Source organism: Bison bison, unplaced genomic scaffold, assembly GCF_000754665.1.
Source record: "Bison bison bison isolate TAMUID 2011002044 unplaced genomic scaffold, Bison_UMD1.0 scf7180017864317, whole genome shotgun sequence".
Lineage (NCBI taxonomy): Eukaryota > Metazoa > Chordata > Mammalia > Artiodactyla > Bovidae > Bison > Bison bison.
The window spans coordinates 5,631,473-5,648,457 of NW_011494889.1; the positions used below are offsets into that span (position 1 = coordinate 5,631,473).

General features: G+C 35.4%; 1 protein-coding gene across 3 annotated transcripts in view; it reads right to left on the reverse strand.

Annotated features, from left to right (window-relative positions):
• The window catches only part of CNST (consortin, connexin sorting protein), a 98,919-nt gene that overhangs the window by 21,529 nt on the left and 60,405 nt on the right, over positions 1-16,985 (reverse strand). For all 3 annotated transcript variants that reach the window (XM_010852897.1, XM_010852896.1, XM_010852895.1), the window contains 5 exons: positions 10,328-10,358; positions 8,182-8,268; positions 7,638-7,752; positions 5,435-5,456; positions 5,160-5,256 (listed from right to left, as the gene is read on the reverse strand). In XM_010852897.1, coding sequence (XP_010851199.1) covers positions 5,160-5,256; positions 5,435-5,456; positions 7,638-7,752; positions 8,182-8,268; positions 10,328-10,358 — 352 coding nt within the window. The remainder of the gene's footprint in view (positions 1-5,159; positions 5,257-5,434; positions 5,457-7,637; positions 7,753-8,181; positions 8,269-10,327; positions 10,359-16,985) is intronic.

Here is a 16,985-nt window from a genome sequence, read left to right on the forward strand (position 1 = left end):
TTTCTTTCTCATTTATGCTGTTTTCTTTTGTGTTGATAACTGCCTCATTACTCTGTTAAAAATAATTTTAATCTATGCATCTTTGAACTCTGACAGATGGACAACTATGGTATATGTAACAACAGATAATCTTTCAGTTTTAAAACATATTCTTCTTGAGTCCCTGACCTGGAACTCCTTTCCAGGCTTGCTACACAGGTATTGTCCTGGAATTTCTTTTCCCAATGATCCTAGGAATTCATTTTGGCTCTATTTTGGAAACTTTGTTTTCTCTGAATCCCAGGTCTTCCTCTTTGTTTATTTTCTCTTATTTTAAGGACACTTCCTAAGAAAACGTACATGGAAGGTAAACTTTTTAAGATTATTCAATCTTAAAGTCTTTACTCCTTCACCACTGACTAAAACTTTGGTTGGGTAAAGTTTTCTAGGTTAGAAATCCTTTTCTCTCACAATTTTGAAGACACTGCTGTATTATGTCTAGCTTCCAGTAGGGCTTCCTATTTGGTAGAGAGGGGATATCAAGGTCTAAATGCTTCCTACACAGCTTTTTAACTTAAATTTAGAAGTACTCTCTGTGCTTCCAATTCCCAAACCCTCTCAGGCAGAAATCAACCTTTTCCCTGTAGACACTTAGTTTTCGGCTTTCTCTGGTATGTTAAGTTGGGGTTCCCAGGTGGCTCAGTGGTAAAGAATCCATTTCCAATGCAGGAGATGCAGGTTCTTATCTCTGGGTGGGGAAGATCTCCTGAAGAAGGTAATGGTAACCCACTCCGGTATTCTTGCCTGGAGAATCTCATGGACAGAGGAACCTGGTGGGCTACAAACCATGGAGTTGCAAAGACACAACTGAGCGACTGAGCATGCATGGTATGTTAAGCCAGTTGCCACCCATCCATCTGCTTTCCAGCTTCCAACATTTTCTGGATGTCATATCTGCTGCTGGTTGGTTCCTTGCCAATTCTGTCCTTCTTGCTTTCTGACTTTAAGGATCCCTTTGTGACATTACAATAGTATTAAAAAAAAAAAGTAGAAGTAAATGGTTGATCCACTATGTTTAACCAAAAATATATTTTGAATTTTCTATAAGCAGGTATCACAGTATAAACTTATTGCTAATGTTTCTGTTAATACTAACATGAATTTCTGTTAACTTTCTTTCTTGAGCCCAAAGATCTAGTAAGGTAAGTCTACTAATCCCTATTGCATTGACTTAAGACACACTAAAAAAAAAAATTCTACTCTGATGAAATAACAATGGAATAATAGTCAAATGTATGACATACTTAATAATACCAAATTAAAGAGGTAGTTCTCAAATGAGAAGTTAGACTTAATCTAAGTTCTAACATGTGCTCTACAAACGCACATGCCTTTGAGTTACTCTCGCAACTCTCATTCTGCCATGAATTCTCTTTAGGGAAAAATTCCCTATGTTATTTATGGATGAGACTAAAGTATTCATGAATTAACATGTTTCTTATACTTTCTCAATATCTTACTAATTATCATCAGGTAAAAACATTTGACTGATATCAGGCTTGAAAAAGAAATTTTCAATGTTAATATTTATTTTGGCAGATTGATGAAAAAATGTGCCTTCATTAAGTCTGAAATATTGATAATAGTATAAATGAGTACATCTTCTACAGAGATTAATGCAAAACTAAAAATGTATACACTTGGTCCTCAGGGAAAAACAGGTTAAAAACCATAATGACATTTATAACTACTAAAATGACTTAAAAAAAAAAAAAGACTGACAATATTAAATGTCAGCAAGGATTTGGAGCAATTGAAATTTTCATATATTGCTGGCAGGGTATAAAATGGGACAATAGCATTGTAGAACTATTTTGACAGTTTCTTACAAAGTTAAACATGTACATTCCATATGACTCTAATTCTACTTTCAGTTCTTTACCCAAGAGAATTGAAAACATATCTACAAAAACAAAACCAAAAACAAACAACTTCCTATCAGTTTTATTCATGATATCTCCAACTTGGAAATTACTCAAATGTCTATCAACAATTATGTGAATAAATGAATTGTGTAAAGTTAAAAATGGAATACTACTCAGCAACAAAAAAGAATGTATTAATGGTACATTTAGTCATAAGGGTAACTCTCAGAAGAAAGTATGCTGAGCAATTCTATTTCTATTACATTCTAAAACAAGGAAAACCTATTGATAATAACAGGAAGCACTGGATTGCCTGGGACTAGAGGTGGGAACGACTAAGTATAAGAAGATTGGGAGAAAGATTTTGGAGTGATAAAAATGATCCATAGTCTGACTGGGGTAGTAGTTACATGAGTGTACACAACTGCCAAAACTCATCAATTTGTACACTTAAAATGGGTACATTTTATTGCATGGAAACTGTACTTCAATAAAGTTGATTAAAAAGTGGGAAGGGAATGATAAATGGAGAACTCAGGACAATGACTACCTTGGGGCAGGGGAGTGAAGCAGGTGATGGGATAGAAAGGAACACAAAGGCAGTTTTAACAGGAGGACTGACAATAATCTAGTCCCTCTGTTGGGTATAAGGTTCACAGGTCTTCATTTTTTTAATACATTGTTATAATGTATATATGTAACATATTTTCATAAATACTACTTAATAAAAATGAATTAAAATATAATAAAAATACATGGGCTTCAAGGCCAGAAAACAGGGTTTTAACTTTGTGTTCTAATTAGTTCTAATTAGTTTGGATAAGTCACTTACCTTCCCTGAGTTTCTTAAAATGACTTAGCCTACCTTAAATCGGTTGTTAAGAGGAAAAGATGAAATAATATACATAAAAGTATGCTGAAAACATAAAGTAATATGTAAATAACTTGGAGACTTTAATCATGGTAGATTAATTAGAAAAGTAGGAGTTGGACGCGACTGAGGGACTTCACTTTCACTTTTCACTTTCATGCGTTGGAGAAGGAAATGGCAACCCACTCCAGTGTTCTTGCCTGGAGAATCACAGGGACAGGGGAGCCTGGTGGGCTGCCGTCTTTGGGGTCACATGGAGTCGGACACGACTGAAGCGACTTAGCAGCAGCAGCAATGAATAACACATAGAGAACATTAATGGAATACTAGCCATAGCGGGTGGTGATAACATGGGAGGAAGTGGTGGAGGAAGGGTAATGAGAGCAGTCAGCACGTAGATTTCTTACCTTGTGCCAGGTACTGTTCTAAACCTTAATGAAATTACTAACTTAATCCTCATAAAGATCCAATGAGGTAAAAATAACCCACATTTGGAGCTGAGCAAAGGGAGGGATAGAAAAAAATTAAGCAACTTGTCTATGGTCACACAAATGTTTTCTTTTGGCCACGCCATGTGGCATGCAGGATCTGAGCTCCTCAACCAGAGATTAAACCTGTGCCCCCGCATTGGGAGTGCAGAGTCTTAACACTGGATTGCCAGGGGAAGTCTCTTAAGGTCACACAAATTTAAGTGGTAGAGAGGATTCAAACCAGACAAGTTTGATACCAGAAACAACCACACACAGAGAAAAGCAAGTTACTTATTATACAAGGAGCTTAAGACCAAGACATATATAAAGAAAGAAAAGCAAAACTCTACACTGTAGAACACATAAGATATTAGAAACAAGGAATACGGGGTAAAACAACAGATTCATTTTGATATTTGGCAAAACTAATACAATTATGTAAAGTTTAAAAAAAATCATTTAAAGTAATATTTTCATATTTCTATTTTTTTCATATTCTTTCTTACATTTCTCTGTATTTATTCATAGAATAACCTGTCTGAGTAGACTATGAGAGATTTGACATTTTTCTTTAAAAGATACTATTTTATCAGACTTGGCAAGATTTCTTTCTCTAGAATTTAGTTCACACCCTTCCCATAAAATGGTTATTAATGAAATGTCTGCACTGTGGAATCTGATAATCCACACAACTTCCTTAGCAGAAGTCTGCTGCAATTCAGTTAGAAACCAGAAGACACAGGTTCTGGTTGTGAGTCAAAGCACCAAGTAAGTGGCTTATGTGTGGTATCTCAGTTTCCCTGTCTGTGCCACTCATCCTGCGGCAGAGGCTAAGCTGGAAGTAGTGCCGAGCTATTGCTGGGCAGTGTCAGACTCAAACTTAGAATAGCCTTCTTCCCAATGTGCACAACACAGAGACATATTCACACCCAAACTAGGTGACTACTTTGTGATGTTTTCCCATAGGATGTTTATGAAGCTCATTATATTCTGATTTCCAACATAAAAATGACCAGAAAAAAGAGATAGGAAGAATAGAATATAGTAGGATTGACCTAAGGCAACCCAAATTTGCCACATAAGAAAAGAGGGGATAAAGTAAAGATCTGAGGGGAAAAAACTTAAAAGAGAAAAAGGCAAGTGAAATTGAAGGCATCATCATCATCATTTTATCTTTTCAGGCAACTCAGTTAAGACACATGATGCTGCCTGTTTAATATCAGAGTTTTCAGGCCCAGAAATATAAAGTAGTACTAAAATCATATACATGGAAAAACAAATACTCTAAAACACATTTAAAAAAATCTATCTTTAGTTTCTAAAGTTTTTATAATGAACATACATTATTACTATAAGAAAACAAATTTCTAAAACTCTTAACTTTTGATATAAGACAGTGATATAAAACATAACTATAATGCTTTAGAAATATATATATATAAATTAAAGTATACCACGTTAGCCAACAAAAAAGGAAGAGAATAAATTACTATAGATACGCTATCAAGATACAGAGCTTATCTTGATAATATCTAGATTTACAGAAAAAAATTTCTGGTAAAGTTTGTAAAAAAATTGTTGGTTTTTATACAGAAAAGAATGCCTGAATGCACTAAAACCAATTCGCTTTCACAGCTTATTTGCAGTCTTGTCATATTCTCTTAGATACATATAACCACCTACTGAAAACATGAAACAATTTTATGTTTTTATAAGAATTTAGATTTTATAATTTCTACTACTGGATATCTAAAAATAGGATTATACGATGTTAAAAAAAAAACACCTTGCTTTGCTATTTGTCTAGGAGCAGTATGCGCAGAAAAGCTCCTTCACAGCAACTCAGATGTAATACTTGTAAAATATTATATGAGGCAGGCATTTTTAATGTCTACTTCTAATTTAAAAACATACCCAGCTCTTTGGCTGTAGCTCCTCTTTCCTTTGGATCTTCAGACACTATTAACTGCGTAAAGCATTTCCTTCCCAGGGACTTCTGGACAGCTGCTATCTAAAAAGTTTTTCAAAAAGAAAGAAAGAAAAAAAAAAAAAAAACTTTGGGGGAAACTGTTGCATTAAGTTAGAAAGCTGAAAACAATTTGAGGAAGGTTTCATTATTTTCTAAATCAGTCCATACAACAAAACACGACACGTTTTTCCTATAAACATTTTCAAAGAAAATCTCTTACCTTATCTTTGGATAAAAGAGGACTGTAGGAAAAAAGAGAGAGGGGGGAAAAAAGAATTAAAAAAATATTATAGCAGCAAAATGCTTCCAAACAAATGTCACTGAAACGGCTGTAAAAAAAAAAAAAAGAAAAGAAAAAAATACAGCTTCTCCGGATTCTAATATTAGCACAGAACATTTCCACTGCTGAAACATTACCACTGGTTCACACAGTTCAAAGTGCAACTATATCATGTGTTAATCTTAGATGGCCAATAACTAATGAAAAACCTCCAAAGAAGCTATAAATACTGAGAGTCAGCAGGGGAAAAAATGTCAACCTTTGCTAATCATGTATTTCAAGAGTATTTTATACATATTAAAATTTCAGTTTATGTCATTATCGTCTAAAGTTGATTATGGTAGAAGATAATTTTATTCACATTTTCCACAGAAAAGGATAAAAAAAAGACGTAATCTGTAAATATATTTTAGGGAACACTCAAGATAAAAGAATGTATACATTCACCAAAAAGTATACACAGTAATGTTCACAGCCATTTTATTCATAATGTTAAAAAACTGAAAACAATCCAAATGTCTATTAACAATATAATGGATAAATAAATTACTGCACAGTCATATAATGAATCCACATAGGAGTAAAGCAGAGCAAATTACCACTGCAGGTAGCAACATGTAACACAGACGTAATCATGTGCAAAAAAGCTAGATACAAAAATCTAGTCTGTGTGATAACATTTATGTAAAACTGCAGGACAGGCAAATACAGTGTTACAGAACTCAGAGAGCAGTTACTATCTGAGGGGATGGGTGCTGGCTTTGTACACAAATTAGGGTGCTTTCTGAGGGGCTGGACTGTTTTGATTCTTGGTCAGAGTATTAGTTGCATATATGTATCTGTACATGTAAAAATTCAGCTGTGTATTGTAATAGCCAAACATTTTGTATTAATTTTAGGTGTATAATTTTGGGGAATTATCAAATATAAGCATACAATTTTAGGTTTGGTTTACAATACTATCTACTGTTCACTAGTAGAAATTCTCTAGAGATGTGAAGCAATGTGACTGAAGACTAGTTTTTAAATTATGTGTTGGCACTAATGAGGACCTATTGTATAGCATAGGGAACTCTACTCAATTCTCTGTAATGACCTATATGGGAAAAGAATCTAAAAAAGAGTGGGTATATGTATAAAAGTATAACTGATTCACTTTGCTGTATACCTGAAACTAACACCACATTATGAATCAACTATACTGCGATAAAAATTAAAAAAACATTATGTGTTGGCAAGTTGCCTTATATTTAAAAAGAGGAAAAAAAAGAAAAAGAGTCACGTCTATATTAGATTCAATAACTCTTTATTTTTAAATAATTAAAACATTTGTAACAGATTAAACAATTATTAGTTCCCTGGGAAGAGCAGAAAAGTATCTATATTGAATGTTTTGAAAGTAAGAAAACAATCTCCCTTATCTATCTTTAATACTCCATTATTTAAAAGTTTTACAAAGCCAAAAGTTAAGCTACTTAACATATTAAAATTAGGTCATAATGCAGAATCCATAAAAAGACTGTTTTAAAAGTTCAAACTAACACAAGAAAATTGTACATCCCAGAAATCTGCACTAGTTTAAAATAATTATCATATCCCCTCACCTTTATAATTCTGAGTCTTCAAATAATAAATTAAAATATATATACTTAAGTGCTTTATTATTACTATGTTCAGTTTTAAAAATCCAACTCTTTGATACAAATCAAATAATTTAAAATTATCTGGTATTCTGATTAAATGCATTTGCATTCCAGTATCAGGCTACTCTTAAAAGTGTGTTTTTACTACAACATACAGAGACAGACATAGAAACACTGGAAAACAATTGTAATAAAAATCCTAACACAAATTTTTCCATCGGAATCACCTAACCTTTTAAGCAAAAATTAACTGAAATTAGAAGTTACATTAAAAAATTTCTAATTAGAAGGTGCTTTGAATTTTGTAAAACAGACCTTTTGCTAAGTTTTGTGTAAGAAACAGATAAAATCTGAGAAAGGAACCAAATCATTTTATTAATTTTAATTTCTCCAGTTAGCATTAACAAAACAAATAAGTGAATTCTGCATTTTAAATATTCAGTATTACAATGCTTCTCCAATATTCTATTCCAATTCATTGTAAACAGTCAAGTACTTACTCTTGATGTGTTGCACAAAATTTAGCAAGCCGTTCAAAATCTTCACCATTAAATCCTTTTTCTGAATTCCTCAAAGGTGTAACTGTATGTGGTTGTACAGTTTTCCATTTTGTTTCTAAATTTAAAATATTTGTTAGTCACTAGCTATTACAAAACATGTTTAGAAGGGAAAATACTTAACTGGCTCTACTGATAAAGATTATCATGCAAAATTATCTTTTCAGCCCAAAGTTAACACAGAAATAGCTAAGTGATTGTTTTTAAATCTAAGTATATATCCCAGAGACTAAATCAGCCAAGGACATCAGAAGAAATGAAAAAGTTGCAAGTGTTCTTTTCTTGGCACTTGTATGAAAAACAAAATACAAAGGCAAAAACTTTCTTAAAATGAGGTAAACTTGCCGTAAAAATGCTACTTTCTTTGCAACACTAACTTGACTAGAAACATCTACTTCCTGACCTAGAAAACCAGGTCAAATATGTTAACTTTCTAGATAGCAACTTGTTAGATTATTGATAATTCTGCATTCTAGTTTGTACTCACCCCACTGTTCTTGAATGGCAGAAAGATTTGCGAGCAATTGCTCGTGATACAGTCGTTCGAGCTGAATGAATTTCATTGCTTTCTCATCTGAACAGAAAATTTAAGGAAAATAGGAATCCAGGCTACAGAATAATGTCTTAGATTAACTGAGAATTTTGAAGTTTATAAAAAACTGAGAGGGCTCTAAATAATTTTAAATTTAAACAAAAAAGTAAGGATTTTTGGTTTTGAAGTAGGTAAATTTTAATGTTGCATATCATGCAGTAAGCTACCTGGTTTCTATTCTATCAGTAAACAGGAGACACAAAGAAAAGGTTTTAATGTTCAAGAAATGCCTGCTTGCTAATAATACCTCTAGCAGAGTCAATTAAATATAATTTAATTGGAAATAGGGCCCATATGGAATCCGTAATCTAAGTGTTCCCCCTCCTTTTTCTCTCCTTAAATTACCTTCTGTCAAGCCACCATGTTACCCTCTAGTCAAATGTTTGTTTCTGATTTCAGCTCCCCGTGATCCTTATTTTTCACTGAATGCTTTTTTTTTTGTAAATTAACTTGCCATAGTGATTTTTATAATTATGTGATTTGACTTTTTTTGGTAGATTTTCTTAGGAATTTCTGCCTTCTCCATCTGTATCATACATTTAGCATTATATGAGGTCAAGACAAGCTGTCCAACTGTCTACCTTCCTTTGGGCCATGTTCTAAATGTTGACCCAGAAAGAAGGAAGAGAAAAAACTCATTGTTTAGCTTTTTAGTCTTCCCATGGTCACTCAGAGGTTTAGTTCTCTCTCTCATTTGTGTCTTAAATATATGCCAGGGATCATAAAATAGACCAGGGAGAAGCAGAGACAATTCTATTTTCCTCTGCTCATAACTTAAAAATATACCAATGTTTCTCACACTTTACTGAACATAAATGTTATTTGAAAATCTTGGTAAAATACAGATTTATGAGTCTGATCCCCAGAAGCTCTGATTCTAAAGCCCACGAGTTTGCATTTCTAGGAAGCTCCCAGGGAAGCTGATGTGCTCTGCACTGTACTACATCATACTCATCATTTGGGTAGTCCTAAGCTTCATTTCCTTAAGAATTTGATTTCCTCCAGACTTAGTGATGAACAGCCACTGCCCTAAGTTTCTACCACACTTTACTAGTTTACTTGATAGGGGTTCAGGATGACAACTGCTTGTCCCCCAATCTGTAGTGAAAATCAGTAAGGTTAGGAGAAAAAAGAAATCACACAAATGGGGAAATAAAGATACTTAGGATGAGTTCTCTCTAAAGTGTATATATTGGACCTTCTCTGAAAAAATAAAAACAATTTTAAGAGAGGGAAATTAAAAAATGGAAGGAATAAATCTTTCTTTTACTAAAGTTATGGGCTTTCCAGGTGGTGCTAGTGGTAAAGAACCCGCTTGCCAGTACAGGTAGACGTAAGAGATGTGGGTTCAATCCCTGGGTCTGAAAAATCCCCTGGAGAAGGGCATGGCAACTAACTCTGGTATTCTTGCCTGGAGAATCCCATGGACAGAGGAGCCTGGCAGGCTACAGTCCATTGGGTTGTATAGAGTCGGACGTGACTGAAGAGACAGCACAAACAAAAGTTAACATGCAGTCTTCCTTGACAACAGTTATTCTGTTTATCGCTAATGAAGAACTCTTCATTAGCAATAGATATAGCAAATTTTGCAAATTAGATATAGCAAATCTTCCCTTTGCTATATATATATATATATATAGCTATAATAAGAGTCATGAGATTTGCTATGTATAATATGGCTGACAAACTCTACCATATGAATATTACTTGCTTTGTACTTCTGTTTAATTCAAAAGAAAACAAATCCAATGGGTTTTTATTTTTTTGCAACATGCATTCTCCCCTTCCTCCACACACAAATATTTAGATTTTGGTAAAATTAGAGCTTGTCCACAGGAGGTCAAACTTGGGTGGTTCTAGAGAATTTTCTGGAGTAACAAATGTCCTACATCTTGTTTTCTGAGATGGTTACATGGGTCCATGAAACAAAATCCAGTGACAACAACAGATCATACATTCATTGTAGGTAAATCTCAATTTTAAAAGTGGGCAGTTCACTAAGCGTTCTAGGCATTTCTTCTTGTAATTAAAAAAAGGATACAGTCCTCCTCCTGGAAATAAGACTCTGCTATCTGTTAAAAACAAATAAAAAACAGAGAAAGTTAAATTAACAGTTGAATAAAAAGACAAATTTGGAAGAAACCAAAACCTTGAAACTCTCAAAATCTTTGATATCAAACTAAGAAAACTCTTAACTATATTCGCCAGTTCAGAAAAAAATATGACTCTAGGCACAAGACACATTTTTGAAGTCACTTGTCTCAAGAAAAGCAAACACAGACATTCTTTGGTCTGTACACAATCTCATTCCTTCTATTCTATTTCAAGTCAAAGCAAACATCACTGATTCACTAGAGTTTAGAATAAGAACTCTAAAGAATGAGAGAGATGCTATCGAGGCTTATAAAGTAGAACATGAATGAAAGGATGGCTGTATCATGAACTAAAAAACTGAACTATGTCAGGTCACAAGGGATCTTAAAACCCATTGGTCTCATTAGTATTTCACAAACTACCTCAGGGGACACAGACTTTTCATTCTCTTTTGATATTTCAGAAAAGGACAGACCAAGTGCTACTAGTTGAGCAATGATGTTTGGAATAGATACAAAGTGCTGCATGGGATAAAGGGCACTGGATGGGAGGGCAAGGTCCAGGGACTCAGCCTCTGCACCCAGCTGAGGCATATCCCTTAGCAGATTCATTCTAGGGCAACTTTAAATTTAAAAATTCTTTGAGTCTGAAAACTTTGGAATCCTTTATTCAGATATAGCATTTATCAATAGAACAGTAAAACCAAAAGTATACATGGAGAAATATTTGCATGAATTGACTATTGTCATACTTAAAATACTTCATTAAGTAGTTTACACTTTCAGTTTGCCCTGATTTTTCCTAAGTCTCTAATGAAAAAGGTATTCTGTTTATGGATCAAGACCTCTACTTTCCAGGAAACTATCAGTACAAAGAGCAGTAAAGTACCAGTCAAACCTATAAATCAGAAATAAAAAAGGAATGTTTTTTTCTCTAAATCCCACAGCGGAAAAAGTACAGTTTTAAAGGAAATAGTTGCCTAGCTTAAAATTCATTCTATATATCTAATATTCTTCCAGGAGCAAAACAACAATATAGATGGACCCAATCACCTCTCTGTAAATTGTCAGCTTAATCAATTAGCTTTCAGACTTCTGGGACAGTTCCAGTCCCATAGGTGCAACCATAAAGACAGGATCATGAAACCCAAGGCCTCAAAAGTAAAAAGGCACTTCCAGGTGAAAGGGCAGCTTGAAAAATAAACACACAGGGTGCCTTCTCCTATAAAAACCTACTCCTGACAAGTCGAGCAGGGTAGAAGAAGGTGTGATTTTCTTTGATGCCCCAAATGTCTAAATCCAGGAGGTAGCTTGGTAGAGCAGAAAAACATGAAAGTTTGAAGGTGAGAATAATCTGTGTTCTAGACCAAGCTTTGCCACTACCAGCTGTGTGACTCTGGACGTGTCATTTCATGTCTCAACCTCGGCTTCCTTATTTGTAAAACAGGGTCAGTAATACCTACAACTCCAGGAGACAGAACGTGTGTCTAGTACAGTGCCCAGGACACAGCAGCAAGTGCTTAAAACGGGTTGCACTTGCTGACTCTGGACCAGAAATACTCTACCAGTGCAGAGCAGAATCGTGAAGAAGTGAGTTGAAAATCACTTTGGGAGGGCAGTAATTTTAAGTAATTTTAACCAGTTTTCCTGGTTTAAGGCATCTTTTATCTACTGGGAACAAAAAGGAATTAGGAAGGCGTATGTGTTTGTCCGCAGTCCCACAGAGTGGCTTCAAGGATCCCAGTGAAGCCATTTCCTGCTTGAGTCTGAGATGAGTTTCATGACATGCTCACTGAGCACAGAGTACAGCACTTGAACTTCTTCTCACGTCTATAGGAAAAACTCTCAAGTTTATGACTTAGGTTATACGCTTAAAGCTAACCTGCCATCATATTAACAAAGTCAGTGTATAAGAGATTACTCACACCCAAGAAAAATAATTTTTCTTTTTTGGCCACACTACACGGTCTGTGGAACTTCCCTGATGAGCTATCAGACCCATGCCCCCTGCAGTGGAAGTGCAGGTCTTAACCACTGGACCACCAGGGAAGTCCCCAAGAAAAGTAATTTTTAAATGGAATCTTCGAGAGATCCAAGAACTTTAGTGTGGACTCTGGAACCAGACACGGACTTGAATCTTGTCTCTATGACTTATTGGCTGTGTGACGTCAGACAAGTTAAAAAAAAATCTTCTTTGGTTATAATAATGTGTCATTCTGACAGTATTACTGTGAGGATTAAATGGCCTAAAAAACCTAGAATAGTGGTACTAAAACAGTATTTCCTATTTTAGTATTCTTATCATTGAGGCTGTTATTACTACTGTTATGTCAATACAGACAGAGATGTACAATGGATGCTTGGAAAACAAGAATCAATAAAACATATTAAGTGCCAAAAGAAAAAAAGAGTTCCAAGAGCTAAAAAACGTAAGCGAATATCTGCAGTGATCATAGTCATTAATATCAAATGTCCTTTGGCATATATTCATCCATATAATATGTTAGAAATAGTAACTATCCTGTAATTAACTCTCCATTAATACTTCCTTATTTCTGTCAGTGGTACTACCATTCCTCCTAACTGGGTATTCCTAGAATTACTCTTCTCTGATTTCTTTATCATCCCTTTTTTCATTATCTACACCGAGTCCCTAGGTCAAGATTTCAAATTCACCTCTCTGTGTTTCCACTGTCACCACCTTAACCTAGAAACTATTCTCACTTTATGTTTGAATTATAAACTTCTTCCTTTACCTCTTACCTTTATCAAAAATATATATATTTACATGGTTTAAAGAGTTAAACGGTTCTATAAGATGTGTTTAAGAAAGGCCCTGCTGTTCGTGTCCGATTCTCCTTTCTTCAGGAGCAAGCACTAAGGTATCTCTTTTTTAAAAAATGCTGTATCTCTAAATATTATGCTTATATTTTCTATTTCTTGATTTTTTTTTCAGTTTTAGAAAATGGGGATTGAGTCTTTTGCTCCTTCCCCTACAAACATATACCACACATACTTTCTCTCACATATTGACCTATCCCATGCTGCTATATTGTAGTAAAAGGTAGGCAAACATTTAATGTTTACCTTATTATGAGTAAGCCATGTAGTAAACTCTCATTATTTTTCCTTTCATGAAAACTTTCTGTTTTCACTGGAGTTTCTTTTTTCCTTTTTTTTTTGGTACAGTTTTCCATGCACTTATCGCTTATACAACGCTAGTCTATCAAGAGTTGAAAACTTCCCTCAATGTATTCAGACACACCAAATATTCAGAAATCGGAAAATGATATAAAAGTTTCTCCCCAGACCCTTCTGATCTGCTCAAATAAAAGTGGGTACACTCTCCTTCTTGGTACAAAGCTGTCATCTAAGACTCTCTCTTCTCCTAGATAACCCCTTCACCCGTCTCTGGGGTAGCACCCCATTTTCTTTTATCTTAATCTTCCTGTTCCTTGGTTTACTCTCTTGTTTTGGTGGAGTACATCATATAGTGACTTCCTGAGAAAGGATGAAAAGGAAATATCACAGACCCTGACATAGGAACATTCCTGGTATAGCTGAGGAAGTGCTAGGAGGCCAGTGTACCTGGAAAGAAGTGAATAAGAAGGAGTTTTAGGAATTAAGGTCTAAGAGGTAACAGGGCCAGATCATGGAGTGTCTTGCCATGGTAAGAATTTTGGCTTTTACTCTCAATGTGAAAAGAAGTCAATGGATGGCTTTGAACAGAGAAGTCTCATGATCCCAACTAACATTTTATCTGGATCACAATGACTGCTATGTAGAGGAAGGGGAAAAAAACCTAGATGGAAATAAAGGTAAAGCAGAGAGGGTTCTACAATTAGTTTACTGCAAGAATCTGAATGAAATCTGATCGTGTCTTGTACTATCAAGATGGCGGCAATGAAGGAGGAAAGAAGACATCAGAATCTGCATATATTTTTTAAATAGATTGGCAGGATCTGCTGATTAGATATGGACATGGGGAAAAGTGAAGGATGACTTCAAAGTATTTGGTCTCAGCAACTAGAGGGATGGATATGCCATCTAACAAAAGGGAGAAAAAAAAGTCAAAGTCTGATTTTGGGCATCTTAAGTTTGAGAGGCCCATGAGATGCCTCAGGAAGCTGGATGTTTAGTCTATACTGCAGGACTGAATCCTCAAAAACTCCAATGTTTAACAATCAGTAAAATTTGGAGGACTCAACAAATGACCCAGAGAAGGCATATCCAGTGAGGTAAGATATAAAAGTGGAAAGTGGGGGGGTCCTAAAAAGCAAAAGAAAATGCTGCAAAATAGAGCATGTGATCAACTTGTCAGAGCTTCTAATACTTCTGGTAGGAAGAAAACTGAGGACTAACAATTAGATTCACATGAGTGTGCAATACGGAGATCAATCCTGGCGTTTACAGTGCAATTCTGGTGGGGTAGTGGCACAAAAGCCACTCTGGAGTGAGTTCAAGCGTCATCTGAATATGGAATGTTACCTAGGTAGAACTCTTGCCCAATGTATTTTCAGTTCAGTTCAGTTCAGTTCAGTCGCTCAGTCAAGTCTGACTCTTTGCGACCCCATGAATTGTAGCACGCCAGGCCTCCCTGTCCATGACCAACTCCTGGAGTTTACTCAAACTCATGTCCATCGAGTCGGTGATGCCACCCAGCCATCTCATCCTGTGTCGTCCCCTTTTCCTCCTGCTCCCAATCCCTCCCAGCATCAGAGTCTTTTCCAATGAGTCAGTACTTTGCATCAGGTGGCCAAAGCACTGGAGTCTCAGCTTTAACATCAGTCCTTCCAATGAACACCCAGGACTGATCTCCTTTAGAATGGACTGGTTGGATCTCCTTGCAGTCCAAGGGACTCTCAAGAGTCTTCTCCAACACCACAGTTCAAAGCATCAATTCATCGGCACTCAGCTTTCTTCACAGTCCAACTCTCACGTCCACACATGACTACTGCAAAAACCATAGCCTTGACTAGACGGACCTTTAGTAATGTCTCTGTTTTTTATTATGCTATCTAGGTTGGTCATAACTTTCCTTCCAAGGAGTAACCGTCTTTTAATTTCATGGCTGCAATCACATCTGCAGTGATTTTGGAGCCCCCCAAAATAAAGTCTGACATGTTTCCACTGTTTCCCCATCTATTTGCCATGAAGTGATGGGACCAGATGCCATGATCTTAGTTTTCTGAATGTTGAGCTTTAGGCCAACTTTTTCACTCTCCTCTTTTACTTTATGAAGAAATAATCAGACAGATCCTAATTATGGGACATTTTTACAAGAACTCTTAACTCTTCAGACGTGTCAATGTTATAAAAGCAAAAATAAACCAACAAATAAAACAGAATGCAGGGAATTGTTCTGGATTACTAAGGATTAAAGAATGTTCACAACCAAATGCAATGTGTGCTCCTTCACTGGATCCTGGATCAGAGGGAAACTAGTTATAATGAATATTTGTGGAACAACATGAAGAAACAAATATAGGCTCTATATTAAATAATATTAAACCAACGTCTCATTTCTTGGGGTTGATAATGGCATTGTAAGTTACTTAGGAGAGTGTCATTGTTCTTGGGAAATTTATGTGCAAGTATTTAAGGGTGAAGTGATGTAATGCCTGAAAATTACTTTAAGATGTTTCATGGAAAATAAATATGTGGGGTAGGGTTGAGTGGGAGGAGGGGAAACGAAAATCTGGCAAAATGTTAACAGCTGTCAAATTCAAGTGAAAGACACAGTGTGAACTTCTGGGAATTACTAAATAATGGGGAAAAACAAGTCACTCCACTTCTCTCTAACTTGTGTTTCCCTTGAGAGTAACTGACAGGATATTTTGTATTCTTGGACTATGGAAGGCAGTCATCAGCTGACTGCTGTTGCCCTGGTGTCTCAGTTTACTGCAGTCTCAGCCATCTCTTTCCAACAAGCAATGTTTGAATTAGTGACAGAGAAATATAGTTACACCGCTAATGTTTAATTACTTTTATGTTAAGCATACCAAGTGTTATTGATATGTTAAGTACTTGTACATGCAGTATTTCACTGAGTCGTCTACAACATTACAGAAGATGAAACTAAAAGCTGCTTAGTTTGTTAGTATGGGTTAGGGTTAGATTTTAAAGTAGAGCCAGAGCCCATACTTTAAAGCCACCAATATACTCTCTAATCTTCTTTGCCAGGAGAGGACAGACTGCTGAGGTATTTCAGAAGCATAACCTACAGGACTAGCAAACTGACATATTCCTAGGGGATGAAGGTGGAGTTCTACTTTGAGACATTAAAACAAATTAAATAATCTGCATCTGATCAAGACTGTTATCATCTTCCTGCCTAAAAATGTGATTTTCTACTAGATCTGCTTCAGCTATAGGATCACCTGCTAGTAGAAAAGAGCATTCTCCTTACATTTAATGTAACAATAGCCCAGTGACATAAACTGCTTGAAAAGATTTGGCTACACTTAGCTGTTTCTATTTACTCCAAATGTCCATTTCCCCAACTTTTTATTGAAATTCTACATAAGACTTCAAAGAATAGTAAAATCAACAGTCATATACCTTTTATTTAGATTTGTCAATTATTGACATTTTGCCAAATCTTCT